At 36.3% G+C, this 18,821-nt stretch overlaps 2 protein-coding genes across 2 annotated transcripts; both read right to left on the reverse strand.

Annotated features, from left to right (window-relative positions):
- Nucleotides 1-1,276: 1,276 nt before the first annotated feature.
- On the reverse strand, nt 1,277-5,608 carry LOC130465638 (uncharacterized). Its single transcript, XM_056834474.1, has 4 exons — nt 5,087-5,608; nt 4,736-4,998; nt 4,026-4,090; nt 1,277-1,928 (listed from the first exon to the last, which is right to left on the reverse strand). The coding sequence occupies exon 4, from the start codon at nt 1,919-1,921 to the stop codon at nt 1,277-1,279; it is 645 nt and encodes a 214-aa protein (XP_056690452.1). The 5' UTR covers nt 1,922-1,928; nt 4,026-4,090; nt 4,736-4,998; nt 5,087-5,608.
- Nucleotides 5,609-7,874: 2,266 nt separating this feature from the next.
- Nucleotides 7,875-12,105, reverse strand: LOC130465639 (uncharacterized). The gene is made up of 4 exons (XM_056834475.1): nt 11,684-12,105; nt 11,333-11,595; nt 10,623-10,687; nt 7,875-8,526 (listed from the first exon to the last, which is right to left on the reverse strand). Exon 4 carries the CDS (start codon nt 8,517-8,519, stop codon nt 7,875-7,877), a length of 645 nt encoding a protein of 214 aa, XP_056690453.1. The 5' UTR covers nt 8,520-8,526; nt 10,623-10,687; nt 11,333-11,595; nt 11,684-12,105.
- Between the last annotated feature and the right edge of the window lie 6,716 nt (nt 12,106-18,821).

Raw genomic sequence — 18,821 nt, forward strand, 5'->3', positions numbered from 1 at the left:
GTAAACCATGAATATGGGCGGTTCTCCCATACGCATTCTCTAAAGGTATAAAGGTTTCTCCACCTAATTCCAACTGGATCTCATCGTTCAACCCTTGCTCAAACATCTGAGCCTTTGTCTCCTCTATGGCTACAATCTCAGGTGTAAACTTCGACAACGCTATAAATTTGCTATAATATTCAGCGATGGTCATACTCCCCATCCCAAGGTTTATGAATTCCTGCGCTTTTCGTTTTGTAATAAAAGGAGGATAAAACTTTTCCCTCAATGCAACAACAAATGAGTCCCAATTATATCTCTCGGCAGTACTTAGCCTAGTTTCATTCTCTCTCCACCACAGATCGGCTTCATCTTTTAGGTAAAGGACAGCTTGACCTACTCTCATACTCATAGGGCAACTCACAGCCTCAAACTGTTTCTCAAACTCCCTAATCCAATTTTCTAAGAAGGTAAGGTCTGATTGTCCCTTGAAGTATGGTGGTTTAACCCTAGCAAGTCTTTCAAACATTTCCCCTGCAGAATTGGGGCGCTCAGTTCTTTCCTGAGTCAGCTTTTCCGCCAAAAGGCGAATAGCCACGGCTAGATCATTGTTGTTGGCCATTCTAGAACGTGACCTGCAATTAGAATACTCTACTTTAGGTTTGAAACATCACCTATACGTTATCCCATACAATTTAATACTTGAATTGACCATACAGATCGCCTCAACCAACACTGTTCACATTAATACACGTCATTTACGAAGGCACGACAATCGTTTACGAAGGTGCAACGATCGTCCACAAGATGCAATAATCATTGAAAAATAATCATCCTCAATAATTCACGAAAGACATTCACACACTGCACATAAGGCATAACATTTTGAATCATATTGGTCATGAGGGTCTAGATTGGCCCTCACTTCCTTTATGTACTCAAATCATTTAATATTATTGTGGCAATTAAATTGATCCACAATTCACACTGAGTATGCAACCAATAGAAAAATTAATCCATGACGTGTTACCTAAAGGTTGGGGTATTATGGAATCCTCAAAATAGAATAAAGAACAATTCCTTGAAAACTTTAACTTTTATTGCTAACTCCATAAAGGTTTATTACATCCTTCAAAATAATAAAGAACATTTCAAACTTCAATTAACTTTAACCTTAAACTGTTGTAGCTTTGCTACTTATCCTTTAAAACATAAAAGAGCTAATTAACTATTTATGACTTCAAAATATTTGTGGCCTCTTGCCTATCCATCGCTCCTGAAAGCTTTAGGAGTGACTTTAGATCTCAAGATCATCGAACTCTTCTTCAGGGTCTTCATCGGGGTCTTCCTCAGGGTTTGCATCTTCTTCCATGTCTTCATCTTGATTAGACTCACTTGCCATCTCCTGTTCACTTTCGAGCTCTTCATCTGAATCACTAGAAATCTCAATGGTTGGCTCATGGGTCGCTGGGTTAGGATTCTCTGCCTCAACATCTACATTCTCATTCTCCACAGCTACATCATTTTCCTCTAGGTCATTATTTACACTTACTCCCATAGGTTCTTCTGTAACTGCATCTCCAACATGACTCCCTACGATTTTACCGTCTCTAAACCCACTTTCTGCCGCCTCAATAATGGTGGTCAGAATTTCTGAATCATATTTCCATCTACCATCCCAAGTCCCATACTTAGTCAAGTTTGGAGTTCCATTATCAGAATGCATGTCTTTAAACTTTTCCTTGAGTTCTAGGTATGGAAATTTGTTAGGTAAGCAATTAATGATAGTAGCTGCTATGATATCCTTTCTCATTAAGATAGGTTGCCCATGAACTTTAGCATAATATTCACATCCAAACACAATTTTCTTCACGTAAATATCAGGGGTTTCTATATCAAGTTTCTCGAAGGATCCTATGTTGGTATACTTGGAAAGAAACATTTTATTCCTGAAATAAACAATTCAATGTCTCACTAACGATTTTCCAGCCAAAACATAAACAAGGTTCAATGATCAATAAGTTTGGTGGAATCAAACAATTCTTTATGCACATGTAAATGTAACACTTAAACAATTAGCACACGCACGTACATAACAATCAATTTCTAATGCTAGCGTTGACTAGCTACTAATGCACATATAATTCTATCTTATATGCCCTTCTTATACTACCCATCTCTCATAAACTAAATCATTGAAATAATTTAAATGACGAAGTAAAAGAACGATAATATAAGAAAATTATAACATAGAATAATAACATAAATAAAAATATAAAATAAATAAAGTAAAATGAATTAAGGAAATGCGTAGCGAATAAATTCGAAAATAAAGTTATTAATTCGAAAAAGATTTTATATTTCCTAACTAACGAATTCTAACTTTTAAACCAACTAAAAAAAAAATTTGAACTTCTTTAAACAAAATGTGTACTCATTTTTTTTTTTTTTGAATAGTAAATAATAAGAAAAAATAAAATGTCGATCGAAAGTATCACTTTAACTTGAATAATAATTTGATTTCGAATTTAAATAAGAAATATTATATACTTTCAAACAAGATAAAAGGAAATCGGCCCCCCAAAAAAAAGTACCAATTTTTTGAACACTATAATACGTAGAAGCTCGATTTTTAAGAAATTTATTTTAAATAACTAGATAGGTAGGCGCCTAAAAATTTATTAAAGTAAAACCTTAGCTTCTAGATATCACTTGTAACACCCCGACAATTCCCTCTTTTCTAAAATAACCTTTTAATATAAAACGTAGAGAATTATCAAGGCATTATCGCCCGTGTGAAAACGTATCGGCTTATTCAGAATTTTGCAGCGGAAAACATAAAACTAACTTTTAGGTTCATAAATAATCTATTACATATTAGGTCCAAACCAATTAACTGAATTAAAGAAATACGAATAGTACGACAAATTTCAAATCCAAGTTAACAAATTAAATCACTTAATTAAACGAATAGAACTACAAGCTCTCTAATCCCGATCCCAATGATGCATCATCTTCAAACCTGTAGATGGGCAACGCTTATTGATCCTTAGAGACTGCTCACCAAGGATGGGTCATCACAGGATCAATAAGGCATAGCCATGATCAACACACACAAACAAAGCACGTAATCAGCAAAGCTGAGTACTACATACTAAAACAACAACGATCCTAGCATGATACTATCAAACCAACAACCCTAACATGATACTAATAAATATAAGTAAGGACAGGCAAAACATAATAAATTGACGATTATACTTGACTAGACTAAGCTGGGCTTAATAACCATAATATTATTTTAGTTGAAATAGACAATGGACCGAGTTGACCATCCAGAAGTCTTCACTAAGGAAGACGAGGTACGGGCGCGACTCCGTAACCTCAGTGACCTGCGATATCGAGGAACGTTTAAATAAAAATAGGACACGGTGATCAATCCGGTCCCAGAAAAGGCCATGGGCTACCACCATGAACCCCAACTCCTGTTTGTCCGTCACTTCAGACGTGCACAGTCTAAAGCTATTGCTATTCAGTTTCACTTTACATGATTTACAAATTGAGATTCCGTTATGACTCAACCATTACATAAGACAGACAATTCACATTTGTTCACAACTGTTTTTATCTTGGAATTAAGTAAGTGATCATAAAAGCATCAATCAAGACTCATTCCAACTTAACAAACCTTTCCTTTAACCATGAGCAACCCTGTATATGGGCATAGAGTTTCAACTTACTAAACAAGGTCCTCCGCCCTTATAAAGTAGTGAATAGATAGAAAGGGAACAACAACCAATTGATCCAACCCAATCATATAGAATAATCTAGTGTTCCCAACCAACATGTTTGTATCAAACATCCATACTAACATGTTACAGTTCTTATAGTGCAAAATAAGTTCAATAAGTTTGTCCAACAGTATTAAACATGCACATTCCATATAACCAAGTTTGTCTATAATATCAACATCACCAAGTTCAACAATAATATCAACATGATTTCAACAATTAGCACACATTCCAAGCACGCAGGTATGTACGTACCTTGTGTAAACAAACTGATAGGCCACTTTAACGAATTCAAAAGTCGCCCACAAAGAATTCTCCGCCTAAAATAATCAAGAAACGTACCCAAATCAATTCCTAATAATTTACAGCAACACTAACGTACTCTAAACACATCCTAAACATATTTAGAACATTCTCCAATATCGAAACTTAACTAATTATCCTCCAAGCATAATAATTATTATATTAAGGATCCCAAATCTTAAACTCCAATAAACTTTCCTTTTAAATTTCCAGCAATCTAAAATAATTAAAAGCTTGCTCAAAATATATTCAACATCATAAAAAAAAATAATAACTTTAATAATATATAATCGTTCTATTATGATTTAAAGCCATTAAAACCTCAAAAGTCACACTTTACTACTTAAAGGCACTAATTTAACCAATATAATAAAATCTGAAAATTAGTAACTTTATTATATAATTCGTATAATCTGAAATCTATAATCTAAATCATAAAACTATAACTTTAATTCAAGAAAACATAATTTGAATTAATAAAACATGATTAAACCCTAACTTATATTTTAATCAACCAAACTGAAAATAATTAGTTTATAATATCAACACCAAATCTGAAAATCATATTCAAACCATAAAGATTATAAATTTAATTCAAGAACATAATTTAAATTATTAAAACTTAATTAAATTCGTTAATTAACTTAGGTTTAGGGAACAACCGAAATCAAGGAGGAGAGGAGATGGCTGGGCGGCGGCTGATGGCTGGTTGACGAAGGTGGTGGTGCGCGGCGACGAGGAGGCTCGCGAACGACTGCAATGTTGCTTGCGAAAGGAGAACCGAGCAGCAAGCAAAGGGGGAAAAGAGAAGGGACGAACGAGAGAAGTGATGGCCGCAAGGGCAGCGACGACGGCCAGCTTCAGGCGGTGCAGGTGGTCGTCGCGGTGCGGCGTGGCAAGGTGGCAGCGGTTGACAGTGGTGGTGCTGTGCGGAAAACCAACATCATGGTTAAGGAGGAGCGAAAATGAACGAAACAAAGAAACAAAAGGGAAGAGAAGGAAGAAGAAGTTACCGGCGTCCGGCGAGGGAGGTTGCGCGCGACGGAGGAGGTGGCCGGCGGCGTGAGGGATAGCAGCAAGGAGGAGCGGCGGTGGCTGAAGCAGAGAGTCTTGTGCGTTTTCACGTGAATGGTGAAGCAAGGGTTTGAGAGTTTTCTTTTGTTTCTCTTTTTATTTTTGTTTCACGTGAAGTTGAATAGGAGAAAGGGTTATGGGTTTATTTGGGGTTATTTATTTTGGGCTTTGTTATTTGGGCTAGGATTATAATTGAGTTTATGTTTGAATTCGAAACCGATTATGATTGTTTTCTAAGTAAAAACGTATTTTCGTAATTCAAATTCTTTTCAACATAAAATTCTAAAATTATTTTTGATTTCATAAATCGTTAAAATGTTTAGAATGTAATCAAATAAAATAAATATACGTTAATTATATATTTATTTCTAAAATTTATAAATTCTATTTAAATATAATTAACTATACGTTAAAATATATTAATAAAATGTATAAAATTATGGGGGATTACAATCTACCCCTCTTAAAAGAAGTTTCGTCCCGAAACTTGACAAGAAATTTCCCACACTTTCCCCAAAAGCTTTTAACTTATTCTTACTAGAGAAGTATTTGTGCCACCTAAGTACACTATTTTGCCAACTCAAAGCTGTTTGTGTTACTCATGAACACCTTTTCTTATGCGGAGAATCTATTTGCTTTGCATCAACTTGTAAAGGTTGCTAAAAATAAGCATAAAATGCATAAAAATACCATAAAAATAGGTAAAAAGCGCGAATTTCTATCGCATTCTACCCCCTTAAAGAAAACGAGTTACGCCCTCGTAACTCACCTCAGGGAATAGCTAACCCAAAATTCTCTTTCGACGAATTCTCTTTCGACGAATTCTCTTTCAAAATTCCCATTTCATTAAAACTACTAACTTTAGACTTTTCACAACAGATGACGAAACAAAAGAACAAGTCACCACGAATTAAATAATGCTTAACTTGCGCGGAGTTAATAGAAAAGTACCAGAATCTATTCGGCAGATCGTTCATCCTCATTCTGATTCATCATGTACAACTTTCCTGGAGCCTTATTCGGGTTGTTGTTATCATTTGCAGGCTTATTATAGTTCTCTTGATTGTTTTGTGCCCCTCCAGGCTTTGAATTTTGACCTCCAGACTGGTTAAACCTCACTTGGTTTCCAGCTTTATTACTATTTTGTTCCTTTCTGTGCTTGGTGAAGCACTCATATTCCCTATGTCCCCTTTTCTGACAATAGTTGCAGGTCACTAATTCTCCGTTGCAGTTCTTACCAGGGTGATTGCTACTGCACATCTTGCAATGATGCACTCTCTTAGATTGGTTCGAGTTGTTGTGGTGCCCCTGATTGCTTCTTCCCTGAAAATTTCCATTTCCACTCTCATTCCTATTCACGTTTCTATTCTTCTTGAAATTCCCTCGGTTTTTCCCAGCATCAAACTCTTTTCTTTTCTCCCCAACAACATTTTTCTTGTCCCTTCTAGACTGTAAACCATGAATATGGGCGGTTCTCCCATACGCATTCTCTAAAGGTATAAAGGTTTCTCCACCTAATTCCAACTGGATCTCATCGTTCAACCCTTGCTCAAACATCTGAGCCTTTGTCTCCTCTATGGCTACAATCTCAGGTGTAAACTTCGACAACGCTATAAATTTGCTATAATATTCAGCGATGGTCATACTCCCCATCCCAAGGTTTATGAATTCCTGCGCTTTTCGTTTTGTAATAAAAGGAGGATAAAACTTTTCCCTCAATGCAACAACAAATGAGTCCCAATTATATCTCTCGGCAGTACTTAGCCTAGTTTCATTCTCTCTCCACCACAGATCGGCTTCATCTTTTAGGTAAAGGACAGCTTGACCTACTCTCATACTCATAGGGCAACTCACAGCCTCAAACTGTTTCTCAAACTCCCTAATCCAATTTTCTAAGAAGGTAAGGTCTGATTGTCCCTTGAAGTATGGTGGTTTAACCCTAGAAAGTCTTTCAAACATTTCCCCTGCAGAATTGGGGCGCTCAGTTCTTTCCTGAGTCAGCTTTTCCGCCAAAAGGCGAATAGCCACGGCTAGATCATTGTTGTTGGCCATTCTAGAACGTGACCTGCAATTAGAATACTCTACTTTAGGTTTGAAACATCACCTATACGTTATCCCATACAATTTAATACTTGAATTGACCATACAGATCGCCTCAACCAACACTGTTCACATTAATACACGTCATTTACGAAGGCACGACAATCGTTTACGAAGGTGCAACGATCGTCCACAAGATGCAATAATCATTGAAAAATAATCATCCTCAATAATTCACGAAAGACATTCACACACTGCACATAAGGCATAACATTTTGAATCATATTGGTCATGAGGGTCTAGATTGGCCCTCACTTCCTTTATGTACTCAAATCATTTAATATTATTGTGGCAATTAAATTGATCCACAATTCACACTGAGTATGCAACCAATAGAAAAATTAATCCATGACGTGTTACCTAAAGGTTGGGGTATTATGGAATCCTCAAAATAGAATAAAGAACAATTCCTTGAAAACTTTAACTTTTATTGCTAACTCCATAAAGGTTTATTACATCCTTCAAAATAATAAAGAACATTTCAAACTTCAATTAACTTTAACCTTAAACTGTTGTAGCTTTGCTACTTATCCTTTAAAACATAAAAGAGCTAATTAACTATTTATGACTTCAAAATATTTGTGGCCTCTTGCCTATCCATCGCTCCTGAAAGCTTTAGGAGTGACTTTAGATCTCAAGATCATCGAACTCTTCTTCAGGGTCTTCATCGGGGTCTTCCTCAGGGTTTGCATCTTCTTCCATGTCTTCATCTTGATTAGACTCACTTGCCATCTCCTGTTCACTTTCGAGCTCTTCATCTGAATCACTAGAAATCTCAATGGTTGGCTCATGGGTCGCTGGGTTAGGATTCTCTGCCTCAACATCTACATTCTCATTCTCCACAGCTACATCATTTTCCTCTAGGTCATTATTTACACTTACTCCCATAGGTTCTTCTGTAACTGCATCTCCAACATGACTCCCTACGATTTTACCGTCTCTAAACCCACTTTCTGCCGCCTCAATAATGGTGGTCAGAATTTCTGAATCATATTTCCATCTACCATCCCAAGTCCCATACTTAGTCAAGTTTGGAGTTCCATTATCAGAATGCATGTCTTTAAACTTTTCCTTGAGTTCTAGGTATGGAAATTTGTTAGGTAAGCAATTAATGATAGTAGCTGCTATGATATCCTTTCTCATTAAGATAGGTTGCCCATGAACTTTAGCATAATATTCACATCCAAACACAATTTTCTTCACGTAAATATCAGGGGTTTCTATATCAAGTTTCTCGAAGGATCCTATGTTGGTATACTTGGAAAGAAACATTTTATTCCTGAAATAAACAATTCAATGTCTCACTAACGATTTTCCAGCCAAAACATAAACAAGGTTCAATGATCAATAAGTTTGGTGGAATCAAACAATTCTTTATGCACATGTAAATGTAACACTTAAACAATTAGCACACGCACGTACATAACAATCAATTTCTAATGCTAGCGTTGACTAGCTACTAATGCACATATAATTCTATCTTATATGCCCTTCTTATACTACCCATCTCTCATAAACTAAATCATTGAAATAATTTAAATGACGAAGTAAAAGAACGATAATATAAGAAAATTATAACATAGAATAATAACATAAATAAAAATATAAAATAAATAAAGTAAAATGAATTAAGGAAATGCGTAGCGAATAAATTCGAAAATAAAGTTATTAATTCGAAAAAGATTTTATATTTCCTAACTAACGAATTCTAACTTTTAAACCAACTAAAAAAAAAATTTGAACTTCTTTAAACAAAATGTGTACTCATTTTTTTTTTTTTGAATAGTAAATAATAAGAAAAAATAAAATGTCGATCGAAAGTATCACTTTAACTTGAATAATAATTTGATTTCGAATTTAAATAAGAAATATTATATACTTTCAAACAAGATAAAAGGAAATCGGCCCCCCAAAAAAAAGTACCAATTTTTTGAACACTATAATACGTAGAAGCTCGATTTTTAAGAAATTTATTTTAAATAACTAGATAGGTAGGCGCCTAAAAATTTATTAAAGTAAAACCTTAGCTTCTAGATACCACTTGTAACACCCCGACAATTCCCTCTTTTCTAAAATAACCTTTTAATATAAAACGTAGAGAATTATCAAGGCATTATCGCCCGTGTGAAAACGTATCGGCTTATTCAGAATTTTGCAGCGGAAAACATAAAACTAACTTTTAGGTTCATAAATAATCTATTACATATTAGGTCCAAACCAATTAACTGAATTAAAGAAATACAAATAGTACGACAAATTTCAAATCCAAGTTAACAAATTAAATCACTTAATTAAACGAATAGAACTACAAGCTCTCTAATCCCGATCCCAATGATGCATCATCTTCAAACCTGTAGATGGGCAACGCTTATTGATCCTTAGAGACTGCTCACCAAGGATGGGTCATCACAGGATCAATAAGGCATAGCCATGATCAACACACACAAACAAAGCACGTAATCAGCAAAGCTGAGTACTACATACTAAAACAACAACGATCCTAGCATGATACTATCAAACCAACAACCCTAACATGATACTAATAAATATAAGTAAGGACAGGCAAAACATAATAAATTGACGATTATACTTGACTAGACTAAGCTGGGCTTAATAACCATAATATTATTTTAGTTGAAATAGACAATGGACCGAGTTGACCATCCAGAAGTCTTCACTAAGGAAGACGAGGTACGGGCGCGACTCCGTAACCTCAGTGACCTGCGATATCGAGGAACGTTTAAATAAAAATAGGACACGGTGATCAATCCGGTCCCAGAAAAGGCCATGGGCTACCACCATGAACCCCAACTCCTGTTTGTCCGTCACTTCAGACGTGCACAGTCTAAAGCTATTGCTATTCAGTTTCACTTTACATGATTTACAAATTGAGATTCCGTTATGACTCAACCATTACATAAGACAGACAATTCACATTTGTTCACAACTGTTTTTATCTTGGAATTAAGTAAGTGATCATAAAAGCATCAATCAAGACTCATCCCAACTTAACAAACCTTTCCTTTAACCATGAGCAACCCTGTATATGGGCATAGAGTTTCAACTTACTAAACAAGGTCCTCCGCCCTTATAAAGTAGTGAATAGATAGAAAGGGAACAACAACCAATTGATCCAACCCAATCATATAGAATAATCTAGTGTTCCCAACCAACATGTTTGTATCAAACATCCATACTAACATGTTACAGTTCTTATAGTGCAAAATAAGTTCAATAAGTTTGTCCAACAGTATTAAACATGCACATTCCATATAACCAAGTTTGTCTATAATATCAACATCACCAAGTTCAACAATAATATCAACATGATTTCAACAATTAGCACACATTCCAAGCACGCAGGTATGTACGTACCTTGTGTAAACAAACTGATAGGCCACTTTAACGAATTCAAAAGTCGCCCACAAAGAATTCTCCGCCTAAAATAATCAAGAAACGTACCCAAATCAATTCCTAATAATTTACAGCAACACTAACGTACTCTAAACACATCCTAAACATATTTAGAACATTCTCCAATATCGAAACTTAACTAATTATCCTCCAAGCATAATAATTATTATATTAAGGATCCCAAATCTTAAACTCCAATAAACTTTCCTTTTAAATTTCCAGCAATCTAAAATAATTAAAAGCTTGCTCAAAATATATTCAACATCATAAAAAAAAAAAATAACTTTAATAATATATAATCGTTCTATTATGATTTAAAGCCATTAAAACCTCAAAAGTCACACTTTACTACTTAAAGGCACTAATTTAACCAATATAATAAAATCTGAAAATTAGTAACTTTATTATATAATTCGTATAATCTGAAATCTATAATCTAAATCATAAAACTATAACTTTAATTCAAGAAAACATAATTTGAATTAATAAAACATGATTAAACCCTAACTTATATTTTAATCAACCAAACTGAAAATAATTAGTTTATAATATCAACACCAAATCTGAAAATCATATTCAAACCATAAAGATTATAAATTTAATTCAAGAACATAATTTAAATTATTAAAACTTAATTAAATTCGTTAATTAACTTAGGTTTAGGGAACAACCGAAATCAAGGAGGAGAGGAGATGGCTGGGCGGCGGCTGATGGCTGGTTGACGAAGGTGGTGGTGCGCGGCGACGAGGAGGCTCGCGAACGACTGCAATGTTGCTTGCGAAAGGAGAACCGAGCAGCAAGCAAAGGGGGAAAAGAGAAGGGACGAACGAGAGAAGTGATGGCCGCAAGGGCAGCGACGACGGCCAGCTTCAGGCGGTGCAGGTGGTCGTCGCGGTGCGGCGTGGCAAGGTGGCAGCGGTTGACAGTGGTGGTGCTGTGCGGAAAACCAACATCATGGTTAAGGAGGAGCGAAAATGAACGAAACAAAGAAACAAAAGGGAAGAGAAGGAAGAAGAAGTTACCGGCGTCCGGCGAGGGAGGTTGCGCGCGACGGAGGAGGTGGCCGGCGGCGTGAGGGATAGCAGCAAGGAGGAGCGGCGGTGGCTGAAGCAGAGAGTCTTGTGCGTTTTCACGTGAATGGTGAAGCAAGGGTTTGAGAGTTTTCTTTTGTTTCTCTTTTTATTTTTGTTTCACGTGAAGTTGAATAGGAGAAAGGGTTATGGGTTTATTTGGGGTTATTTATTTTGGGCTTTGTTATTTGGGCTAGGATTATAATTGAGTTTATGTTTGAATTCGAAACCGATTATGATTGTTTTCTAAGTAAAAACGTATTTTCGTAATTCAAATTCTTTTCAACATAAAATTCTAAAATTATTTTTGATTTCATAAATCGTTAAAATGTTTAGAATGTAATCAAATAAAATAAATATACGTTAATTATATATTTATTTCTAAAATTTATAAATTCTATTTAAATATAATTAACTATACGTTAAAATATATTAATAAAATGTATAAAATTATGGGGGATTACAAAGGCTCCTGGAAAGCTGTTCGTAATGAGTAGAAATGAAGCTGAACGTTCTGCAGATGTAGTTTCGGGTACTTTCTCTGTTCACTCCTTACCTGTTAAAACGTTGTTTGATTCAGGGGAAACTTATTCTTTTATTTCGTCCTCTATTGTTAAAAGTTTGAAGTTAGTAGATTTTGAGACAATTGATCTACCTGTTAGTATGCCTACTGGTGAACCCATAAGGTGTACGAAAGTATTTAAGAACTTGCCCTTGAAGATAAAAGATTGCACTTTTCCATCTAATTTGATAGAATTTAGTTTGGGGGACCTAGATGTGATTCTGGGGATGGATTGGCTAAACTTATACAAGGCCAGGATAGATTGCGAGATTCAGAAAGTAAGCCTAAAGAACCCTACTGGGAAATCAATATCATAGAGACGTTTTGGGAAGACTAGGAACTTTGGGGAGATCTCCGCATTACAAGTGAAGAAATTGGTCAATAAAGGGTGTGAACTATTTTTCTGTAGTGTCCAAGATGTGAGTAAGAAAGTTGGGGTAAAGATAGAGGATGTCCCAATCGTAAGAGAATTTGTAGATGTATTTCCGGATGAGATTCCGGGTATGCCACCGGCTAGAGCCCTTGAGTTTACCATAGAGTTAAATCCCGGAACCGCACCTATATCCAAAGCACCTTATAGGATGGAACCCCCAGAAATGAGTGAGTTAAAGACACAATTGCAGGACTTGTTCGACAAGGGGTACATTAGGCCTAGTGCATCACCGTGGGGAGCTCCAGTATTGTTTGTCAAAAAGAAAGATGGGATTATGCGGCTATGTATTGATTATAGGGAGTTGAACAACGTAACAATCAAAAACAAATATCCTTTGCCTAGGATAGATGACCTATTTGACCAGTTGAATGGGGCAAGTGTATTCTCAAAGATCGATTTGCGTTCGGGATATCACCAATTGAGGGTAGCTGAGAAAGACATTCCTAAGACTGCATTTAGGACTCGTTATGGCCATTATGAGTTTACAGTAATGCCTTTTGGGTTAACCAATGCACCCACCATATTTATGGATTTGATGAATAGGATTTTCCATGAATTCCTAGATAAGTTTGTGGTGGTATTCATTGATGATATTCTGATCTATTCGAGGAATGAAAAGGAACATGATGAGCATTTGAGGGTCATCTTGGAGACGCTTAGGAAGAACCAGTTGTATGCAAAGTTCTCTAAGTGTGAGTTTCGTCTGGAAAAGGTAGCATTTTTGGGACATTATGTGTCAAAGGAAGGAGTCTCTGTGGATCCTGCCAAGATTCAAGCGGTGAGTGAGTGGCCTACTCCGAAGAATGTGTCTGATATTTGGAGTTTCTTAGGTCTAGCTGGGTATTATAGGAGATTTGTGAGAGATTTCTCAAAAATAGCAAGACCCATGACCAACTTGATGAAGAAAGAATCAAAGTTTGAGTGGAGCGAAAAATGCGAGGAAGCCTTCCAAATTCTCAAAGAGCGTTTAACCTCAGCACCTGTTTTGACCTTACCTGATGGGAATGAAGGGTTTGAGGTATATAGTGATGCGTCGAAGAATGGGTTGGGGTGTGTGTTACAGCAAAATGGGAAGGTGATTGCGTATGCGTCGCGTCAATTAAAACCATATATATGAGGCTAATTACCCTACCCACGATCTAGAGCTAGCTGCGATTGTTTTCGCTTTGAAAATTTGGAGACATTACCTCTATGGGGCAACATGTAAGATCTTCACAGACCACAAAAGCCTAAAATACATTTTCACCCAGAAAGATCTCAACATGAGACAAAGAAGATGGTTAGAGTTGATCAAGGACTATGATTTGAACATTCAGTACCATGAGGGGAAAGCAAATGTAGTTGCCGATGCATTGAGTAGGAAATCTAGCCATAGTATGAATGTCTTAGTAGTGCCTGAAGAGTTGTGTCGAGACATGCAGAAACTTAGCCTGGAAATAGTAAATCCTGGGGAAACCAAAGCAAAACTGAGTGCATTGTCATTGGGGTTGTCCATATTCGAGGAGATTAGAGAAAGTCAAGCTGGGGATGAGTACTTAGGGAAGATCAAAGAAAAGACGGGTCAAGGGAAGGAAGTGGATTTCAAGATTCATGAGGATGGTAGTTTGAGGTTCAAAGGGAGATGGTGTGTACCACAGAAGTGTGAAGAACTCAAGAGACGTCTTATGGATGAGGGGCATAATACTCCATATTCTGTGCACCCTGGGGGTGACAAGTTGTACAAAGACCTGAAGCAAATCTATTGGTGGCCTAATATGAAACGGGAAGTTGCAGAGTTTGTGTACGTCTAGATGCCTAACCTGTCAGAAAGTCAAAATAGACCACAAAAGACCCATGGGGAAAGTTCAACCTTTAGAAGTGCCTGGATGGAAGTGGGATTCCATTTCTATGGATTTTGTTACTGCCTTGCCTAGATCAAAGAACGGAAATGATACCATTTGGGTTATTGTGGACCGTCTAACAAAATCAGCCGTGTTTATTCCGATTAAAGAGACATGGAAAAAGAAACAGCTTGCAAAGACTTACATTAAGCATGTAGTGAGGTTGCATGGGGTCCCAACCGATATTATCTCAGACCGTGATTCAAGATTCCTCTCGAAATTTTGGCAAAAGGTCCAGTTGAACCTTGGGACAACTTTGAAAATGAGCACTGCTTTCCACCCTGCAACCGATGGTCAGACTGAGAGAACTAACCAGACTATGGAAGATATGTTGAGGGCTTGTGCGATTGACTTTAAGGGTAGTTGGGAAGACCATCTAGACTTGATCGAATTTTCATACAACAATAGTTACCATGCAAGCATTAAGATGGCACCTTTTGAGGCACTATATGGGAGAAAATGTAGAAGTCCCACCTGCTGGAATGATTTCAGTGAAAATATAGTCTTGGGAACGGAATTCATTGAGGAGACTGTCAGGAATGTAAAAATTATTCAGGCTAGAATTCAAGCTGCCCAGGATAGGCAAAAGAGTTATGCTGATTTGAAAAGAAGAGATGATGAATTTGCAGTAGGTGATAAAGTGTTCTTGAAAGTATCACCAACCAAGGGTGTGATGAGATTCGGGAAAAAGGGGAAGCTAAGTGCCAAGTATGTAGGCCCATATGAGATTCTGCAACGAATAGGGAAAGTAGCATACAAGTTAGCCTTGCCAATGGAGTTCGAAAAGAAGCACGACGTGTTTCACATTTCCCAACTAAAGCGCTATATCCCTGATGAGCGTCATATCTTAGAGCCTGAGAGAATCCAGATTGATAGTAGCCTCACATACGAAGAAAGACCTGTGAAAATCCTTGATAGAAAAGTGCGTAGTACACGCAATAAGGACGTCAGCATAGTGAAAGTACTTTGGTCGAACCACGAGTACGAAGAGGCAACGTGGGAAGCCGAAGCTGAAATGAAGATCAAGTATCCAGAGTTATTTTCTGAGGTGAGTTACGAGGGCGTAACTCGTTTTCTTTAAGAGGGGTAGAATGCGATAGAAATTCGCGCTTTTACCTATTTTTATGGTGTTTTTATGCATTTTATGCTTATTTTTAGCAACCTTTACATGATGATGCAAGTAAATAGATTCTCCGCATAAGAAAATGTGTTCTTGAGTATTACAAGTAACGCTTAGTCGGCAAAAGAGTGCACAAGAGTGGCACAAAGTACTTCTACAATAAGAATAAGTTGAAAAGTTTGGAAAGATATGTGAATTTCCGTGTCAAGTTTCGGGACGAAACTTCTTTTAAGAGGGGTAGATTGTAATCCCCCGTAACTTTATTATATTTTATTTATATATTTTAACGTATATTTAATATATTTAAATGTAATTTACGAATTTTAGAAATGAATATGTAATTAAAATATAATTATGTTATTACATTTTGAATATTTTAATGATTTATGAAATCAAAATTGATTTTTGAATTTTACGTTAAAACGAATTCGGATTTTGAAATCACGTTCTATTGAAATTAGAAAGCAAATCCTAACCATTTCGGATTCAGCAACCTAAATTCTACTCCTAGCCCAATTGGGCAAAGCCCAAACCAACAAAACCCCAAAACCATACTCCCTTCTCTTTTCCTCATTCACGTAAAAAACAAACCAAACCCTCCTCTCTCTTCCCTCCATACTCACGTGAAACAAACAAAAAAAAGAAAAGAGGAAACTCCTTCCTCCAATCTCACGCTCACCCTCAGTCGTCTCGCCTTCACCACTGTCCGCCAGCCGCCGCACCACCACGACAGCGACCCAGCCGACCACCCTGTTGCGGTAACTCCTTCTTCTCCTTCAAGCTTCTCCTCCTTCCTCCTTTTCTTCTATTTCTTTTATTTTCGTTCTTATTCTCTTATCCTTCCTCGTTTCGCGCAGCAACACCGCGACCAGGCCAGCCACGACCACCGCACGCAACCCGTGCTCAGCCCTTGCCGCGAGCCACCACTGTCCGCCGGCCAGCACTCCCCTCTCCCTCTTGAATTGGTTATTTCTTAAACCCTAAGTAACTAATTATTTTAATTAATTATAGTTGTTAATTTAAATTATGTTCTTGATATTAAATTTATAATTTTTATGGTTTGAACATGATTTTCAGATTTGATGTTGAGATTATAAACGAATTAATTTTAGTTTTGGTTAATTGAATTATAAATTATGGCTTATTTATGATTTATTAATTTGGATTATGTTTTCTTGAATTAGAGTTATGGTTTTGTAATTTAAGTTATAAATTTCAGATTATGCAAATTATATAATAAAGTTATTAATTTTCAGATTATCAAATTACTTTGAAATATTAATTTTGATTGTTTAAAGTATGAAATTCAAGGTTTTTATGATTATAAATCATGGTAGGTTGAGTATGGATTATTAAGTTTGTTGTTTTGAGATACTAGGAACGTAGATTGACCTTGGTGAAGCTTTTAAATGAATTTATATTGCTGAAAATTTAAAATACGATGTTTGCAAAAAGATTTCAACGAATTTCAATCACTAGTTCAATAATTATGATGCTAGGAAATCAAATGCTTAAGTTTTGATATTGGGGAAAGTTCTAAACATGTTTAGGATGCATTTAGAATGCTTTATTATGGTTGCCAATGATTAGAAATTGATTGGGATTACTTGTTGGTTGTTTTAGGCGGAGAATTCTCTTTAGGCGACTTTTGAAAGTGTTAAAGTGGCCTATCAGTTTGTTTACACAAGGTACGTACATACCTGTGTGCTTGGAATGTGTGCTAATTGTTGAAACCATGTTGAATTGTTGATGAACTTGGTTATGTTGATATCGTTGATGAATTTAGTCAGGTTGAATATTGCATGTTTAATACTGTTGGTTAGACATATTGAACCTATATTGCATTTTGAGGATTATAGCATGTTAGTATGGATGGTTGATACAAACATGTTTGATTGGGAACACTAGATTACTTTGTATATAATTAAGATCAGTGGATTGTTGTTCCCTTTTAGCTTTTCACTACTTTATGAGGGTCGAGGACCTCATTTAGTAAGTTGAAACCTTATACCCATATACAGGGTTGATCAGTATTAAAGGAAGGATTGGAGTTAATTGGAATGAGTCTTGTTGGATGCCTTTGTGATCACTTACTTAATTCCAAGATAAAAACAGTTGTAAATAAATGTGGATTGTATGCCTTATGTGATTGTTGAGTCATAACAGGGTGTCAATTTGTAAATCATGTAAAGTGAAACTGAGTAGCAATAGCTTTAGACTGTGCACGTCTAAAGTGACGGACAAACATGAGTTGGGGTTCATGGTGGTAGCCCATGGCCTTTAATTCGGACCGGATTGATCACCGTGTCCTATTTTTATTCAAACGTTCCTCGATATCGCAGGTCACTGAGGTTACGGAGTCGCGCCCGTACCTCGTCTTCCTTAGTGAAGCATCTAGCTAGAAAACTCGGTCCATTGTCTATTTCAACTAAAATAATATTATTGTTATAAAAGTCCAGTCCAGTCTAGCCTAGTCTAGTCAAGTATGGTCGTCAAATTATCATGTTATGTCTGCCCTTGTTTATGTTCATTAGTATCATGTTAAGGTTGTTCGTTAATAGTATCATGTTAGGATTATTATTGTTTTAGTATGTAGTACTCAGCTTTGCTGATTACGTGCTTTGTTTGTGTGTGTTGATCATGGCTATGCCTTATTGATCCTGTGATGACCCAACTTTGGTGAGCAGTCTCTAAGGATCAATAAGCGTTGCCCATCTACAGGTTTGAAGATGATGCATCATTGGGATCGGGATTAGAGAGCTTGTAGTTATATTTGCTTTATTAAGTGATTTGGTTTGTTAACTTAAATTTGAAATTGTCGTACTATTCGTATTTCCTTATTTCAGTTAATTGGTTTTGAACCTAATATGTAATAAGATTATTTATGAACCTACAAGTTAGTTTTATGTTTTCCGCTGCAAAATTCTGAATAAGCCGTTACGTTTTCACACGGGCGATAATACTTTGATAATTCCCAATAGTTATGTTTAAAAAGGGGTATTTTAGAAAATGGGAATTGTCGGGGTGTTACATAAGCAATGTCCTCCAGTTTCTTGCTACTTTCTTTAAAGGAGGTGCGAGAAGAGGGCCTGCAT

The sequence above is a fragment of the Spinacia oleracea genome, chromosome 1, assembly GCF_020520425.1.
Source record: "Spinacia oleracea cultivar Varoflay chromosome 1, BTI_SOV_V1, whole genome shotgun sequence".
Classification (NCBI taxonomy): Eukaryota; Viridiplantae; Streptophyta; class Magnoliopsida; order Caryophyllales; family Amaranthaceae; genus Spinacia; species Spinacia oleracea.